The 18,591-nt window shown below is 35.5% G+C and overlaps 2 protein-coding genes across 2 annotated transcripts; both read left to right on the top strand.

Annotated features, from left to right (window-relative positions):
- Window positions 1-4,974: 4,974 nt before the first annotated feature.
- LOC145600253 (uncharacterized) lies at window positions 4,975-5,733 on the top strand. The gene has a single exon (XM_081656179.1). It carries the CDS (start codon window positions 4,975-4,977, stop codon window positions 5,731-5,733), a length of 759 nt encoding a protein of 252 aa, XP_081512305.1.
- Window positions 5,734-10,347: 4,614 nt separating this feature from the next.
- Window positions 10,348-17,799, top strand: LOC145601337 (subtilisin-like protease SBT2.3). Its single transcript, XM_081657337.1, has 10 exons — window positions 10,348-10,883; window positions 11,525-11,678; window positions 12,162-12,559; window positions 13,302-13,397; window positions 14,025-14,097; window positions 14,409-14,691; window positions 15,321-15,649; window positions 15,838-16,108; window positions 16,203-16,484; window positions 17,178-17,799. The coding sequence occupies exons 1-10, from the start codon at window positions 10,666-10,668 to the stop codon at window positions 17,600-17,602; spliced, it is 2,529 nt and encodes an 842-aa protein (XP_081513463.1). The 5' UTR covers window positions 10,348-10,665; the 3' UTR covers window positions 17,603-17,799.
- Window positions 17,800-18,591: the final 792 nt, after the last annotated feature.

Below are 18,591 nucleotides of genomic sequence, written 5' to 3'. Positions count from 1 at the left end.
ATGGAGCCTCAAGACTCAAGTACTCTTCTTGGATCCTCAACACTCCGACATAGGTATAGAGTTATAGACTAGGCCATGTCACTTCATTTTGGATCAAATAAGGGAAATTTTTCACAAAATATCGAGTCTAACACTTGGACACATACATCGAGAGTCTGACACAAGCACCTCAAGTCAAGTAATATAGATTCTACAAACATTTAGAAAGCTCTCACAGCAATAACAATGTTTGTGGTAGTAATAGAGTAGATTCTATACAAATTTTAAGGGGAGCATGTATAAAATCAGATCAGAATACTGCAGCAAAGATTATACAGATTCTGAGGATATTGGCAGAAGATCATTTTAGAGATATGATCATTATTTTCATGTATCTTTATCAGCGGCGAAACAGTGCTCTGCCCTCGCTCCTCAATTGCCATGAAAGAACGAAGAGGATGCTCAATTATTAAAGAGAAGAAAGGAGAAAAAAGAGTACTGAAGAGCCACAGACTTGGCATCTTTAGAGGATCAAACATTGATACCATTAAAAAGATGCCTGTTAGTGGTCCATGGTATGTGAAAGGACTTTACAGTGCTCTGAATCTCAAGTTTTGTTTTCAGAAAGCAAATCAAATTAATCAGCTGAAACAAAAGTGATGTGGAATGAAGTTGTATGTATGTATACTATCTCTAGTCACTTACACCGTTACACGTACAACATACGTAGCCTTATCAGAGAAGGGATGTATGGAATACGAGTATATGATGCTGCAGTACGTTGTAGGTTGAATTTACACGCGTACACTTGAGCCAATTATCCATGGAAGTCGTTTTCTGGTTTAAAAAGAATTTAGTGATGACAAAGAAATGGTTCTGATCCTTTTAGGGCGATGAAGAAGCTAATCATACATCATAATTGTACTAATAGTAACGTTACATCTTAACTGTACTAGTAGTGTAACATTAAGTGTATCGTGTGATTCAATGGAAACGTAATAAGTTACTCCGTATGATTATAATGATTGTCACATAACTCCATTTAAGAAGCTGACTATTATAGACAACGTGATGTAATACTGATCAATATCTTAATTGCGCCTTTATTATTCAGTTGACAAAACTTAGTACTTCCAATGAAATAAGCCACAGCATAATAAAGAATATATTACAATAACTATTAATTTAGTTTTGCATTAATTACCTGGAAATAACTTTGTAGATAGTGACATGTATATGTAATGTATCTTTTATGATTCATGAAGCATCAGAAACCTGGAGAACAAGACAACTGAAAGATGTTATATGTTAGTGTAAAAATTTGTTAAGAAAGGCTGCATGTTGACAATTATTTTTGTGTTTGTGTACTGTCTGGGGGATAAAATGTCGTAAATACCCTTGATAAACCCATTGTAGTAGACTTGAGTTAAGGGCACTTTAAACATATCACACTTGTTTAGTTACCTAACTGTTAAGCAATTAGCCAGACTCTTTCAATTAGCCGGAATTTTATCCTATCAGCAAAAATTAGTTAAAAACAGTTTCGTGTTTAAACCGACTCTTATCCAATAGGTTATTGCATTGTATACAATATTCTTTGGTTCGCGGTTAGTAAAGTTAGCAACTTTCTCATGCCATGAACTTCCATTTTACGAGTAAAAGGTGCATCAAGCCATTATAAATACAGCATCCTCCATATTCCATACAAACCATATATCCCATCAAATATTAAACAGAAGCTTGAGATAGAGATGGATTCGCAACAAAATCGTAAAGGCTTCATCAAGGGGAAGTTGCTTTCCTTCACTCGAGCTTCAAAGTCTTCTCCAAATGTTCAGTATAGCAATAGAATGAGGCCGAACCTGTCATCTGCCTCTGTTCCTTCGATAACTTATCTAGTCGATCACCACGACTTTAATCCTCAGCCTAGACAAAAGGTTTCGTTCTTTGTACCAGAGTACAACTACAAGTCTGTTAACGAGTTTGAAAGCTACTTCAGTACAGTAGATGATGAAAATGTTAACATGAAGGCTGCAAACTACATCACTTCTGTCCGCGAGAGGTTTAAGCTTGAGAGGATCAACTCTGAAAGAAATAGCAGCTTAGAATTAATCTAAGTCCTACTTTAGATAATCAATTGTCTGATCTTTACTCTTAGGAAAATCTTTCTTCACTTTTCTCTCAACTTGATCTACTACCTCCGTTTCATATTATTTGCAACGATTTGACATAACGTACAGAGGAAATATGTCTAATCGTTGCAAATGATATGAAACGGAGGTAGTATCTGCTAGTCCAATAGTTTTTCACTTTTATTTTCTGTAAGTCATTATTAATATCTTGTATAATGCTGAGCAGTGCAATAATCCTATGTTAAGTTCTTTATTCAGTCTATGAAGCAGAGTTCTACTTAGAATTTCTTACTGAATTAATCATGTTGATCACTATCTAACTCGGCACTCTGCAAGTGTATACAAGTTCATGATGACCATGAAACTATCAAAGATAGATATAGTTTGGATAATAATCGAATTTAGAAGGAACAAATGATATTTCATCAGAAATAGTTATTAGAATCTAAATATGACAAACACATAGCCACTTCCCACTTGCAAGGTGGTGCCAAAACTTAAGGAACCAATTCTTGCAGTCTAAGATCCAAAGTTACTTTTGTGCAGAAAAAAAAATTGAGTGAAGTAAACTTATGGATAATGTTGTATAAGAGAAGATGCTTGTGAGAGTTTATCATGGTAAAAGATCTCGAAGTCTTATCAATCATTCGTGGCGGATCTAGGGTTACATTTTCTTGATGCAAATGAGGATCATGTACCCCATTCCAAACCCAAAACTCTGTAACATAAGTTGGGTCTATTAGGTATTGAAACAACACCGAACCACCATACCAGTCCGCTTAGTAATTTTGTTGTTAGTATCAAAGAGACTAGTTATTAGTAAATCTGATCTCTTGGATTGAATGTGTATGTTAACTTGTAGGCCAGGTTTTAAGATAACAACGTTATCTCAATAATTTTAAAAAAGGTCTTTCTCTTTCAACCTACAAGATTTGCATCAGATGTACGCAACTTTACTTTAAATTGATATACAAAACAGAGGCTTTTAGGGAGTAGAGACACTTGTAATTTTTTTTTAAAAAAAATTCAAAGAAAGAATAGAAATAAAGATCTAGATGAAAATAGGAATATGTGGGAGCTTGCAATTGAGGATAGTGAACACAGCAAGCTAGGATACCAAGGTGATTCCATCATAAATATGACCCTCTTCTTTTGTTATTCTCTCCATTACCTACACCATATAACACATGCAGAAGGCATATTAGTTTTCCATTTGGGACCACTAATAAATTCTTCTTCTTTTACAAAACACGAGAAGGTGATAAAGATCAGTACTTTAGAGAAGCTGATAAACAAAAGCATAGTCATTTCCAAATTACACGAAATACTATAGAATTTTTGTTAATCAAAATATTTTTACCTCCGACCTAGTTTAGTTGTCACATGATCACGTCGATCATGTCAAATTACACTATCAATATGTCTGGGAGAAACTCAGAAAAGTGTGTGAGTTAATCACTAAATCTTGCCACTGCAATTGAGCAATTGAAATGCGCCTTCAATTCTGAGGCTTGTAATAAGCCCACGAACGAGGCGACATGGGCCAAATCCTATCGGCACATTATCTAATCTGTCCAGCTATACAAGTCACGTAGTTAGTACTGTAGTATATAAGTCCATTTTTCATCTTTATAGATCCAATATTCGATAAATAACAACATGCTTCATAAGTTCTTAACTTCTTATGTGGCAGCTCTTTCATTCTTAACAATCTCTTCTTCTTTGTAATGTGACCTTTGTGTTTACCCCACAAAAAGGGCATTACGGGTAAACATAAGTACATAACATGACTATTTTTTTTTTAACCTTGTTATTGGTGACCAATAATTTTATTTGCAATTAAAAAAAACGTGTTTCAAAAAAAATCTCAAAATCAGAGGTAATTGTTGTTGCTTGGCAATTGCAGATCATATTAGATCGGTTTAAATTTGAGTCAAATTAGTCAATTAGAACTCGAAATCTAAAAATAGCTAGAAAAAACAAATATTAGAGAGTCAAACTTGACCTGAATCGAAAATAATTGACCATTTTAGTGATAAAATATTGTTATGAAAATTAATCACCAATATACTCTATAACAAAATTAAATTGAGACAAACAGTTTAATAATTCACCCATGCCTATTATCCTACGTCATTATTATTTATTATGAGGACATTGATCTAACCAACAAACTCATAAGCAAACACTTTGTATCACGATTAAGAACTTTTAATCTCAATTCAATACGAATACGACATGAAATCAAGACTATTCGATGAGACGTTTTGACAAGTGTAATAAAATCAATAATATGCATGGAAGACAAGACCAAAATGTCCAAAACTTAAACAATCCAATGACACACAATGACATGAGTTGTAAGGCTTGTAGCAAAACTAGCATGACTATCATCCTTTTTCAAATAGGTGTAAGCATTCCAATCCATGCTATCACCAATCTTGCTCTCAATTATTTTTATCATTATTTAATTTTAGAAACATACTCTACACCAATTATAAATAAATTCACATAAATAAGATTTTAAAAAATCAATATTATTATGAGGTTGAACATTTCACAACTAAAGGTATCCTTTGCCCGCCTTTTTATCATCTTTTGTCGTTTATCCCTCCGAAACCGTGTGCTTCTCCTCCCATTGAATCCCTCCAAAACCAAAGGCTCCCTAATTTCTACCTTAATTAAATATCCATTCTAAATTCTAAACAATCCACATTTCCACATTATTTATACACACCATAAACTTTGACCATTTTTTCCATCATTCATTTCCTTAGTTTATCATCTATAATTCGATATCGATTTTCAAAACACGAACAAATTCTTGTATAAGACGGTCTCACGATAAATAACTCGATACGAAATGTGTCGTACCACGGATTATTACCACCGTCAGGATCGCTTTCTTCGGCTGAAAGCCATCTCCCTCCAACTTTCTCTCTCCTCCTCTGCCGCTGGCGCCGGTGTGTCTCTCCTACCGGAATCATTGACGCTCGTTTTCCTCCCTCGGATCAACGGCGGTCTCCTCGAAATCAACGGCTCAAAAATCCGACCAGATTCTCCGGCATTCATCACACTCCACCGCGTCCTCAACTCCGACTTCATCTTCACCTCCAAAGACCGAGTCCGCGCCTGCGACGGCATCGTTTTCGAGATTCACCTCGCCGGAAACCGCCTCCTTCACGGAGGTTTCCGGCAATACGACGACGGCGAATTCAAAATGGAGTGCAAGTTTATGGAGGAGGAAAGAGAGTTCGGTGTTAAAGAAGCGGAGATTTTCGTAGTATCGGAGAATGGCGGTGTGAGGAGAGAGAAAACGGTGGCGAGGCGGCGGAGGCGGCGGAGGTATTGCCGGAAGTTTGAGGTGGCGTTGGATGAGATTCCGGAGGAGAGAGAATGCGATGTGGTGGAGGATGAAGAGGAGGTGTGTTGTTGTTGTGATGAAGAGGAGAGTGAATCGGACGGTGGAGATGAGGTTGAGTTTGATCGGATGGTGGAGGAGGAAATTGAAGGGGTTAGATGGGCTGTTGATGTGGGTATTTGGGTTGTTTGTTTGGGTGTGGGTTTCTTGGTTTCTAAGGCTTCTACTAGAAATTTGAGGAGAAGAAAGTTTTTAGTATGAGAATTTTATGTTTTTTGACATAATCAATTTTGTAAATGTAAATTATGAATCATACACTAGATGTTTAAAGAGAAGACCATGTCTTGGTAAATAAAAATGAGACCTTGATGATTAAAATTCGGGATCGAAATCTGCACTCGTAATCTGGGTGTGCTTAATGTTTAATGTTGAGTGAATTTAAAGAGAATAATTTTTCTCATGAATTTTACAAAATTTAATGTCCATACTAGCAAAAATTACTTTTGGATACGTCTAAGAAAGAATTAATTATACATAATTCATCGATTTAATAACTCACTTATATCATGTACTCACTACTCAGTATGATTTATCATACTCCCTCCGTCCCCGAAAGAACAACCCATTTGGATTGATTACGCGGGTATTAAAAAGTTAAAAAAAAATAAGTAAAAGTATATTGAAAAGATAAATTTACATGGGCTTTGTAAAAAAATAGAGAGATAAAGTAATAAAATTACATTGAAAATCAAATTTTTATACGGGGAATCTAATTTTGCACAAATATTGTTGCAAATTGGTGGGTGTTTTAATGCAATAGGTCATTCTTTTTGGGACTAAAATCAGGCCAAATGGGTCGTTTTTTTGGAGACGGAGGGAGGATGTGATAAGAAATGTTTGGTTATAATTAGATTGGAAATTAATAATTAGATAAATATGTTTTATAGTTCCTATTAGGTTGAGTATGAAGATATATGAAAAGTATTGGATAGGTCAAAGGTTAGTTAGTCAAATTGGATGAAAGATGCCCACTTATCATATATTTGAGGGTTGGGTCACTTACGTGAGGCAGTCTCAACTCCTTAAGGCTTAAGGCATGTACATTTTTCGACGTCTCGTGCATAATAGGGTAATGAACAGGTGCACTCCCATGCCGTGCATAGAAGGAATATAGGATATTGAAAGTCTTGTGGTGTCTTGATGATAGATGATAAAAGAGGGAAAGCAATAGGAAATATGCACAATTCGACTAGATGCATCTTTGAGCAATTTACCTACATTAATGTGGCATCTATTCTTGAAATCTAGATAAAGTAAAAAGTCTTAAGACCTATAGCAGTATACACTTTCCCAAAAATTTGCAATTTCACCAAATCACCACTAAATTTTAGATGATGATCATCATCTTTTCGGCATAATGGATCTTGGCCGGTTCATACCTAAACAATTTGCCGGTCTAAGCCTGGCCTGTTATTTTGGCTGGGCTTAAATGTACTTGGGTTATTAGCTTGCTAGATTTGGGCTAATGCAAGATATCACATACTTAGGCCTTTGGGCCAAATTTGAGGGGCCCAGGAAAATGAACGAGTAAAGTGTGATTGTGTGAATGAGGCTGTTGGCATTTCCCTTTGCAAAAGTCATAGCATTAAATTTAACAATATCAATGTTCTTCACCCAAAAAAAAAAAAAAAAAAAAAAAAAAAAAAAAAAAAAAAATCAATGTCAAGTTCCAATAGTTGATAATTGGTGTTGGCTTTTTTTTTTTTTTTTTTTTTTTTTTTTTTTTTTTTTTTTGTTGGTAACTTAACTCGAGTTAGAAGGCGATGAAAGTAGTAGGTTAAAGAATCCCCATACAACTTAAACTTTTAACTTTAAGATTGAAACTCACAATACTTGTCACTACTCACTAGGTCAAATTTAGCTTAATATATAACTACATATAACTGTGTTACTGTGTTAGTAATATCTTCGACAACTTTTTCATAGTTAAACAAAACACTAAGCAGAACAAATTACCCCAAGTAGGCCAAGTTTAACCTTTCCCTTGATGCACAATCATATAAGCTTGCACGAGTAGGGCAGCATCACAAAAATGAATAACAACTATACATAAAATTTTACCCCACTAAAACAGGCATATGGCCGTTAAAAAGAGGAACCAAAAAGGCGGCAAAACACAAGATCTTCAAGTGATAGCACATGAAATAAAAGTCAAGCTTTATGATTGGCACCGGAATAAGAGCGGGAAAGTTATGCTATTAATGGAGGGGTCATTAGGGACATTATCATTAGCTACATTTTTCTTTTTTTACTTTGCATTCTTCCTTTTTTATTTATTTTTACTAAGTATGTATGTTGTGATTATTCATGATTAATCCATTTATTCTCTTTACTATGTAACCATACCAATACTCCCTCTTATATTACCCAATACCCATGTGTTTTTTTGTTTATTGCGTGCTAAGCTAGGTGGACTTCATATTTGGTTGTTATCATAAACGAGTAAGTAAGACGAGTTGAGTTGCTAATTGAGTAATGTTCATGTAAACAGTACACTAAGTAATTAACCTAGGTGAGCTTGAACTTTTACATAACTCAAACATATATATACTCAAACTTTTTTTGTTTAATTAGAGGTTACAATACGTCATTGTGAACGATTTTGTTTATTTATTGATTCATGTTCATAAACAAGCTTTTTATTATATGAGATTTATATGTGTTTTGACACATAAAAAATCTTTGAATCAAGCATATTAACCAAAGCTTCTATCAACTATTTAAAAGAACAATTGTGATTAATTCACTAATGTTTATTAAATTAGATTTGACCTTTTTCTTACAAACAAACAAAAAAAAAAAAACTAACTTGACCAAAAAAACTAACAAATGTATTCATGATCATAAATAAACTAGATAAACTAACTTGAGCAAATAGTCGCCAACATCTAATTACCAATTAAGGTCGTCATACTTAAACATAATAAGGCAGCTAGGTGAGCTTTATCAAGAGATGATGATGAATTCCGAAAATGAGGTCTTCCAAAACGAGTCCACGTGAATTTCGTTGCACCATATAGATAGTTGTACAATATATATCATCCTAAGGTTTTGCACTCTTGCTAACCCTTGTTCAATTAGTTGTACTTGTGCAATACACAATGTTTGAAGAATTGAAGGTATTAGTAGCACATGTCTATTGTTCGAATCACATTAATTCCGATCAAGTTAAAGAAAGTACTCCGTAGTTGGTTAAGTTCTTGGCCTTTGTTGCTTCACTTGGTTGTACAACATTAAAAACAATACTAGTACAAGTACTCCCTAGTGTTAAAAGATTGACCTAACACCAATGTCTTTAACTCTTTCCTAAAGTACATGAAAATGTTAGTAGGAATAACATGCATAAAATGAAAAGAAAAAAGTGATTAGTACTGAAAAAAGAGGACATGACGTAGTATTGCATTAATATGGCTCGACCTATAGTGGGCTGACTGGCTGGCTTCACATACAAGCTGTGACCACATTTTTTTGTTGGGATTAAAATTACACTCTTTTGAAGACAGATTCAGATTAGATGCAAATAATAGTGCTCAGTAAACTCCAGAAAATTAAAATAAAGACTGTAAAAATTAGGAAACAAACAAAACAAGAAAAGATTAAAAATTAAAAAGGACACTTAAAGTAGAACACTGAAAGTGACACTAAAGAAATGAAGTCAAGACTCAAGAGAGATTAGATTTAGAGAAGAATAAGCTAAGATGCATGCTTTAACCTCAACCTCAATTTCTTAGCCTTAACCTTCACATTTGGGACCCGCTTTTCTCTTTCGTTTATCAACGGCTAGCATGTATGTTTGACTATAAGGTCTATAAGACCATGGAGTATAGCACAAGACAATCTTAGCTTGTTACAAATTTAATGCAATTAGAGATTAGAGATAATGCAAGTATGTTTAAGTACGTGTAACTTTTCCGAAAAACACATATATAATGTCCCATATTGATAAAAGAAAAGAAAGTTAAATACTTTAGGCTAAGGGCTACTTATCCTATTACCATATGATTTTTGGATAAAATCTTATTAGACTTGTAAAGTAGATCCTCTTCCCGGCGAAAGGTTTGGCTCATGCTCATGGAGTCATGCTCGTATTTAACATGGTATCAAACCTAAACCAGGGACTATGTATGTGAGGCTATATACCGATTAAAGGTTGCATTTGTAATTATATAAAATTCACTTAATTTTATTCAGCTCAACTTATAGATATACTACGTACATTGGAAATAACTTAATAAGCAAAACAATAGTAGATCAAAGCTAACACTTACATAGTACAAACTTTTCTATGCAATGTCACTCCGCTAAAATCCTCCAATAAAATAGCACGAAGATCCTTTTAGAGTACCCAATTTTTTTTCTACTCTCTAATTCGGCTCAACTCTATAATTAGCGAGCCAATTTGCAACACGATTAATGTCATGATCATTGATAAAAATTCAATCAAACTTTTATAAATTTTGAGATGACTAGTTATCCGCTACTTTATATACGACATATCTCATTACTTCCATATATAATACACTAGATGGCTTACACCACTTATACTATTACCACCTAGCGTCCTAGCCTAGTGTATGAAAAATGCCAAAAGGAATTTAGGCCACAATAACACATAAAGATAGATGTAATGTAAATTATGTAAACATATTGCCACTATACTAATAATGGTCAAGCTTTTTGGGCGGTGTGAAGAGTGACTAGAAACAAGAATACAAGAAGAAAATGGAGGATTTCTGGCTCTCTATCTGGCGCATCACTTAAACAATTTAAACAACCGCCCCACACACACACAGCAACCTTCTCTCCTCTCTTCTCTCCTCTCTTCTTTGCTTCACTGGTCACTGTGCACTTATTAATGGATATTGCTGCTTTTCAACTCACTCTTTTCTCTCTCCTAAATCCTATTCCCTTAATTTAATTCTTCCCCTTTTCCCATTCTTCCATAAAATCACTTCACACTCTTCCCATTTTCAATAAAAGTTCCTCCATTTTTCTGTGTTTTACCACTTGAAAATAAATTGGAGGGTACTTTCTGGGATTAATTTTTCTGGGTTTTGATTCTTTGCTCTGTTTCTTGTGAAATTTCAACAAAGATCTCATCTTTTTTTCTGGGTTTTTTGTTCCTTGCAAAAAATGGAGAGAATTAAGCTTAATTTCTTGCATTTATTGTTGCTGCTTTTAGTGGGTGTTGCTGTATGTCAGAATGACCCAGATGAAGTTTCTGGAATTTACATTGTTACTCTCAAGCAAGCTCCTTCTGCTCATCTTTACTTCAATGAATTGAGTCAAAAGCATAAACCTGGGTTCAAAAAACATACTCCTATTAAGTCAAGCACATTTCACAAACTTAGGTAACCTATTTTTTTCTTCAATTTCGTAATGATTATTTCTCTTTTTTACTAATATATTATGTTTCTATTGTGGGTTTTTGCACATGTATATTATTAGTAATTATAATGGGATAATTTGGAAGGATTAATCATTTTTGGGATATTATTTTCAGTTATTTTGGAGGGTTTGTGACATAATTTGTTATTATATTCTTCAAAAAAATCATTTCTGTTTAATGTTACATTACATGGGATCATGAATGTGTACAACGGTCAATTTATTTGTCTTTTTTGTGAGAAATTAAGGGTTTAGCAATTGGCCATTTGGCCCCAACTCCTTTTTTTTTTTGGATTTCTTGGATTTATTATATTAGGGGTCTTGTCTTTCTCATTTATGTCCTACCAATGCTTGTCTTTTTGACTTATTGCCAATTTATTTGATTTAGATTGATAAATATTACTATTTGTTCTTTTTGTCTGTAATATACGAAGTATTAAGATACTTGTGTAGTTGTGTTCTGTTAACTATCAATTTTTAGATTTTTTTTTTTGCTCCTTGTTGGTTGAATACTATGGGATTTATTTACTTTCCTTCTTGTGATGTGATTTGAGCTATATGAATAATGCACCTGATTTTGCCCCCAACAATGTGAATTATTCAGGAATGACTCGAAAGTGGATCCTCATTATGGTTCGTATATTGCACGAGTACACGATTCGTTGTTGAGGAGGGCGTTGAGAGGGCAAAGATATCTGAAGCTGTATAGCTATCACTACTTGATTAATGGGCTTGCTGTGCTTGTTACCCCAGGGCAGGTATAATGTTTACCACCTTGTGTCATGCATTTTGTGCACAACTTATAATGATTAATTAAGAGTCCTATTACACTTAACTTTTCATGTCTCATTCTAGTGGGATTAATGATTGTGTTCCCAAGTCCCAACCCCCTTTTCCCTTCCTTTGATTTTCTTTACCCATTGGGTGTGCATATTGGCTGGTACAGACATGCTTACAACCCCGTTCATAAGTACATCCTCTTAAAGCTTATCACCCGCCTTGTTAGGCAATTGTCAGACTCTATGTTTAGGCACATTTTAATTACATTAACTGCATATGTTTCATTGATATTGTATGTCGTGGACGTGGATATTTATAATGCAATAATCGTGTTTGTGTAACTTATGAAAATATATCTTGACATGGAAAGTTGATAATTGCCAATATTAAACCTTTTTTTTGGGTCATAAATCACGGTAGTTTACTGTTTGCTAATACTGACTTTGTATGTAATTTTTAAGGCAGACAAGCTTTCTAGAAGAAGAGAAGTAGCCAATGTGGTACTAGACTTCTCTGTTAGGACTGACACTACACACACACCTGAGTTCCTAGGATTGCCTCAAGGGGCATGGCCTCAGGAAGGAGGATATGATTCTGCAGGAGAAGGGGTTGTGATTGGACTTATTGATACTGGGATCGATCCTATGCATCCAAGTTTTTCGGATTCTATGGAAGCAAATGCATACCCAGTTCCGCAACATTTCTCTGGAATCTGTGAAGTTACTAGGGATTTTCCTTCAGGTTCTTGCAACAGAAAACTTGTCGGGGCGAGGCATTTCGCTGCATCGGCCATAACAAGAGGGATTTTCAATTACAGTAAGGACTACGCATCACCTTTTGATGGTGATGGACATGGGACGTAAGTTTCTTGTGCTTTTGGGTGTTATCACATCTTTCTAGGTCATTTAGCTTTAACTATTGCCATGCATACAGTATACTGATGCTGATGAAAGCTCATTCCTGATACCAAAGTTTGCCTGTTAATTTCAAATGTTTGTTATCACTAGCTTATGTGATTTGATACTTGTTGCGTTGAAATTGGCCAAGAATGGTTGGTCTGCCGAACCGTTAGCTGATATGATAATATGAGGGGAAAAATGATAATTGAATATTTGATAACGAGCTTTCTTGAGGTTTATAGTAACGTATTGCATAATTGCATTTTTGAGGTTCCATATTCAGCAGGTCGATAGTTTTGCATTATCCTTAATATCCTTATGAAAAACAAATCAACAACATCAACACTATCACCCGTTAACAATGCAGTCGAAGCAGGAGGTATAATTGAATAATAATTGCCAATCTGTACCAATACTAACAGCATTCATTATACTAACTGAAGTACTAATCCTCAAGTTACATTTCTGGCTAAAGTACTTTGTTGGTGAATAGAATTCATTCTATTTTGCATCTGGTAGGACGTAGTTTCATGGGGTTCTATGTATAGTTGATAATTAAGCTAGTGAGTAGTGCCTTAAGTTTTTGATTATACCGGATAAATAATCAATAATCTTTTTTGTTTTGTTTTTTTAAATATAGAGAGATGGAATTATAAATTTGATGTTGCTATTTTTATGTCTGGTTCTTGGCTATGAATATAGGCATACAGCTTCAATTGCATCAGGAAACCATGGTATTCCGGTTGTTGTATCTGGGCATCTCTTTGGAAATGCAAGTGGAATGGCTCCTCGCTCACAGTAATGCATCTGAACCCCTTTTTGTTGCTATCAATAAGAGTAGTCCATAATTTTCCTTTAACTTGTTAAAATAATTATAAATTCCCTTATTACGAGTATTTTTCATGGAAATAGTCATTAAGGGGGATTTTGGCTTCATATAATAAACATGATTTGTGTATTATGGAGTAGTGAGTGAAGTCCATAATTTCAGGCACAATAAAGGTTTATGGGGCAAAGAATTACTTTTATAGCAGTAAAATATCAGTGATTCAGAAGCTAATTTAATTGCAAGTTCAGGTTGTTGGAATACGCAATTGACGTTTTTAGCTAATTGTTTTCAAAAGCTGCTTGCATATTCTAGAAGGTGTCGGGTGCTGTTTCATTTTGGAGCATTTACTTTCTCATGTTGGTTACGTACTTTCTAGGCTTCTAGCTATATTTAGATTTTGTTGGCTAACAATTGTAGATGAGTGTCGATGTAAAAAGCTCAGATTAAGATTATTTTCTGCTTTATTGGTTTACTGATTCTTTCAGAACAACCACTAGCTATTATGACAAATGTTCCTTTTTTAAGCATAAACCATATTCAGTAGTTGAATGAATTTATGGATCATACATTCACACAATTTATTTCACTCTTTTCAGTGTTGCTATATACAAGGCATTGTACAAGGGTTTCGGTGGATTTGCTGCTGATGTAGTGGCAGCCATAGACCAGGTACCTATCAGTTACTTATTCATTATGATGGTATGATACAAATTTCTAGTCTCTTGAAGTATGACGGAGGACACTGCATTTGTATACAAGTGACTTCGGAGGGGGGAAGGGTGTGTGTGTATGACTGTGATAGTGTCATGCATGACATCTTGTTTCATACATATTATTCTTTGTTAGCTCATTAAGTTGTTTCCTAGAACTCGTTAGCAGTCTAGTTCAATAAAAAAGTTTGCTCTTATAATTACCCTGATGATGAAATTTCTTCTTGTTTCCAATGTTCTAACTGTATAGGTTCATACTCATTTATGTAGGCAGCTCAAGATGGTGTTGACATTCTTAGCTTATCGATCACACCCAATAGGCGTCCTCCAGGAGTTGCCACATTTTTCAATCCCATAGACATGGCCTTGTTAACAGCTGTCAAAGCTGGAATATTTGTAGTTCAAGCAGCCGGTAACACTGGTCCAGCTCCACGCAGTATTTCTTCCTTTAGCCCATGGATCTTCACAGTAGGTGCTGCTTCTCATGACAGAGTTTATAATAACTACATATCTCTTGGCAACAATGTGACTTTATCTGGGGCTGGACTTGCATGTAAGTCTGAAACTTTTCCATATGCATTTGTGATAGTATTGTTTTGCTGGAAAACCCAACTCGTGATTGCTCCATTGTCCACAAATGGGCAATATGCTAAGATTAGACTCTAGTTATTCAGCTCAATATATGATAGTATTATGGTACTGCTGTGAGTGCCTGTGATGTGTGTTAATGCAATTATTGATAAGGGTGCCATTGTTGTGGTTGAACTTAAGAACATCCTTAGAATTTGAGAGGATTTGCTGGTCCATGGGATTTGGTGGCTGTTTCTCGCTTTCCTGTTGAACTCATGCAGCTGGGGCTTTTTGGGTGAATTGACATTCGTAACACTTATGTGTTAGTATTTGTGCATTGGTCCATAGGATAGTAGTGCTTAATACTTCAGTGCCTGCTATAATCAAAAGACTTATTAGGTTGTGCAACTTTCTATTATTTGGTCTTGGTTGTAATTTCTACCCGGGGTTTCTGTTAGCAATAATAATTTATAAGGATTGTGATCTAGCAAGTTCGAAATAGACTAAATAAGTAGTATTTTTCCTGTTTATCTGATTCTGTATCATATTTGGCCATCACAAAATTCAAGCTACTCATTCTTTTCTTGGTCTGAATTTTTATTTGGTTCACAGCGGGTACAAATGACACTATGTATACATTGATCTCTGCTGCGCATGCTTTGAGCAATGATTCTGCTGCTCCAACTGATATGTACGTTGGGGAATGTCAAAATCCCAGTAGTTTAAATCCAGACCTTGTTGCTGGAAACCTTTTGATCTGTAGTTACTCAGTACGTTTCGTACTAGGAGCTTCCACCATCAAACAGGCATTGCAGACTGCCAAGAACCTTAGTGCAGCTGGTGTTGTGTTTTACTTGGATCCTTTTGTTTTAGGGTTTCAGATAAACCCAACTCCTATGGATATACCTGGCATCATAATTCCTTCAGCAAATGACTCCAAGGTACCCTTTTATTTATTTAATTTTAGAATTGAGTACAATGAAGCATTTAGGGACAGTCAATAATTTCCTGCTTCTAAGCGTACCTACATTCATCTCAAATTGTGAATAAGATTATAAAAGATCCTTGCATGTGCAACTGCACTGTATTTTCCGTTCATCCTCATCAATGATTTTTTTTTCTTTGACAGGTTTTACTCCAATATTACAATACCTCTTTGGTAAGAGATGGGACCACAAAAAAAATTGTTAAATTCGGAGCGGTAGCTTGCATTTCTGGTGGACTGAAGCCAGATTTCAGTTATTCTGCTCCGAAGGTGATGTACTACTCTGCTAGAGGCCCAGATCCAGAAGACAATTCTCTTGATAATGCAGATATACTGAAACCAAATCTGGTTGCTCCAGGAAATTCAATATGGGGTGCTTGGAGCTCACTTGGCACTGATTCTACTGAATTTCTAGGTATATGTTCTTTTACATGGTGTCTTGCTGATAATGAATATGGGTAAATTGAAGGTGAAACTAACTTTCTTGCATCAAAATGTAAATTATATAGGGGAGGAGTTTGCTATGGTGTCTGGAACAAGCATGGCTGCTCCTCATGTTGCAGGACTGGCGGCTCTGATTAAGAAGAAATTTCCTAGTTTCAGTCCAGCAGCTATTGCCTCTGCTCTTTCGACGACAGCTTCACTTCATGACAAGAATGGAGGGCCAATTATGGCCCAGCGTGCTTATTCCAACCCAGATGCGAACATATCTCCTGCAACTCCATTTGACATGGGCAGTGGATTTGTTAATGCAACTGCTGCTCTAGATCCAGGACTCATCTTTGATTCAAGTAAGTGTCACATTTTTGGGAAACTGTTATATGCTTCTGTCGTCAATAGGGTTTAATGATGAACTGCTAATGAATAATAGTGAATTAATGATTCTCCCTTCTGTTATTTGTAATTTGAAGCGATAATGAATATGGTCATATAATTTCTCATGCATCCCAAGCTAACTGGGATGCAGATGTGAATTTTATTGTAATCTCATGGAACATCAGCAAAGGAATTTTATATGCCGCCATGTAAGGACATAACTAGGCTTAGCCCCGATTACATGACTCAAATTTTGCACTTAGTGAGAAATCTAATTTGAACACAGGCAAATAAATAGCAATATCGGTTCATATTTGAGTTCTGCACTCAAGTGATTTGAAGCAATGTCAAATGCAGTTGCATAAGATGTATCTAACTCCATGCATCTTTAAGAAATGTCTTTTTATAACCCGTCAGAATTGCGATTTTGTTTGATAGTGGTCTGTTAACGAGTCATCTCTGAGGCTTAATGTATGTTATAAGTTTGATGCTGTGGGTAAATTGGTAACGTTTTATGGAATGACGAAATAGTGACACCAACTATGTTATAAATCTGACAAATGTACACTTTTGCAGACAATTTTTTTGGTATTTCCTTTTGATAATTCTTTGCCATCATCTTTGCTGCACAATAAAATCTGACAAATATACTTTTTTTGATGTTGCAGCCTATGATGATTTGGTTTCCTTCCTTTGTGGTATCAATGGTTCAGCTCCAGTAGTGTTAAACTACACAGGTCAGACCTGTGATGGGATTCCTCCCATGATTGGCTCGGACTTGAACTTACCCTCTATTACAATCGGGACACTAAACCAAACTAGAGATGTCAATCGAACAGTTTTAAATGTTGGTGTGAATGAAACCTTTCGTGTTGGTTGGAGCGCTCCTTATGGTGTTTCTATGAAGGTTATGCCCACACACTTCGTCATTGCAGCTGGAGAGAAACAGGTACTGACTGTATCTCTGAATGCTACAATGAACAGTACTGCTGCTAGTTATGGTAGGATAGGTCTTTTTGGTGATCAAGGTCACACTGTAAACATCCCTTTATCTGTCATCTTTAAATACACTTACAATGTAAGTAGCAGTTGATGACCATGAAAATGATTATTTCTTCTATTGTCCGAGCATGGATGTCAGCTAATTGTATCTTACTAATCTTTTCACGGGGGTGCTGATTAATTTTTTTTGATTCAATACATGTAAAGTAGTTGTACTATGTTCAGAATGTAGATATGTGAGTGTATGATAATTAAAAAGAAAACTTTCTATTTCTGCACCTTTCCATTAATATATTGGGAGTAAAAGTTCTTACAATGTACTACTAGTAGATGTGGCTAGTCCAAACAATGATATTTTCAAATACATTATTGAATATAATGATCTAAGAATGAAAAGCGTCCGTCCTTTTTCTTTATTCTTCCATTTAGCTGCTACTTCTGTGGAGAGAATCAGGGGTTCAGGGTTTCATCATTACCTGGAGTCATTGTTGTTGGATTCTGTGGCATCATTTTAGCTGGTGGATTGGGGAAGCTGGGTGGAATGCCACTCGGGGTACCGGGGATGGGCCCTGAAGGATTGGACGGTCCTGTGGGTATCGGTGAAGGGATAGTGGGCATTGAAGGGTAGGTAGGCAAGTTGGGGAAGGGATATAAGGGGAGAAAGTGAGGTGGTAGAAGCGGTTTGTGAAATGCTGGAAAAGCCATTGATGCTGTAGGCTTATTTTGAGAGGCTCCTGCCATGGCTGGCTGTCCAAGCTGGGCTGACGGATCGGGTAAGTTATTCTGTAGCAAATGACGGGCAGCCACTTGGTGCGAAGTTAAGCAAGCAACCAGCAAGAGAGCTAGGAAAATGATCGTATGAGACATCTTTGTTGATATTCTTTGATTCAAGGATTTTAACAGAGGATGAAAGGGCTGATTTCTAGTCGAGGTTAATTGTTTTTGACTTTTGAGTCTGAAAGAGGGTTATATACTTATATAGTGTGCTGGAGAGGGTTGAAATGATGCATTGCATGGTGATTCTAATCCAAACCTAATACATTAAATCAGGTTTTGCATGTTATTACAAGGGTAATATAG

The sequence above is a fragment of the Chenopodium album genome, chromosome 21 (assembly GCF_948465745.1).
Source record: "Chenopodium album chromosome 21, dcCheAlbu1.1, whole genome shotgun sequence".
Taxonomy (NCBI): domain Eukaryota; kingdom Viridiplantae; phylum Streptophyta; class Magnoliopsida; order Caryophyllales; family Amaranthaceae; genus Chenopodium; species Chenopodium album.
Note: the sequence above shows the minus strand (reverse complement) of the source record. Positions and strands in the feature narration are given on the sequence as shown.

What these genes read in the sequence shown, in the direction of transcription:
- LOC145601337 (XM_081657337.1), top strand. Translation starts at nt 10,666, where the DNA reads ATGGAGAGAATTAAGCTTAATTTCTTGCATTTATTGTTGCTGCTTTTA. An exon ending in AGCACATTTCACAAACTTAG is followed by an intron (nt 10,884 to 11,524) that starts GTAACCTATTTT and finishes TGAATTATTCAG; the next exon opens with GAATGACTCGAAAGTGGATC. An exon ending in TGCTTGTTACCCCAGGGCAG is followed by an intron (nt 11,679 to 12,161) that starts GTATAATGTTTA and finishes GTAATTTTTAAG; the next exon opens with GCAGACAAGCTTTCTAGAAG.
- LOC145600253 (XM_081656179.1), top strand. Translation starts at nt 4,975, where the DNA reads ATGTGTCGTACCACGGATTATTACCACCGTCAGGATCGCTTTCTTCGG.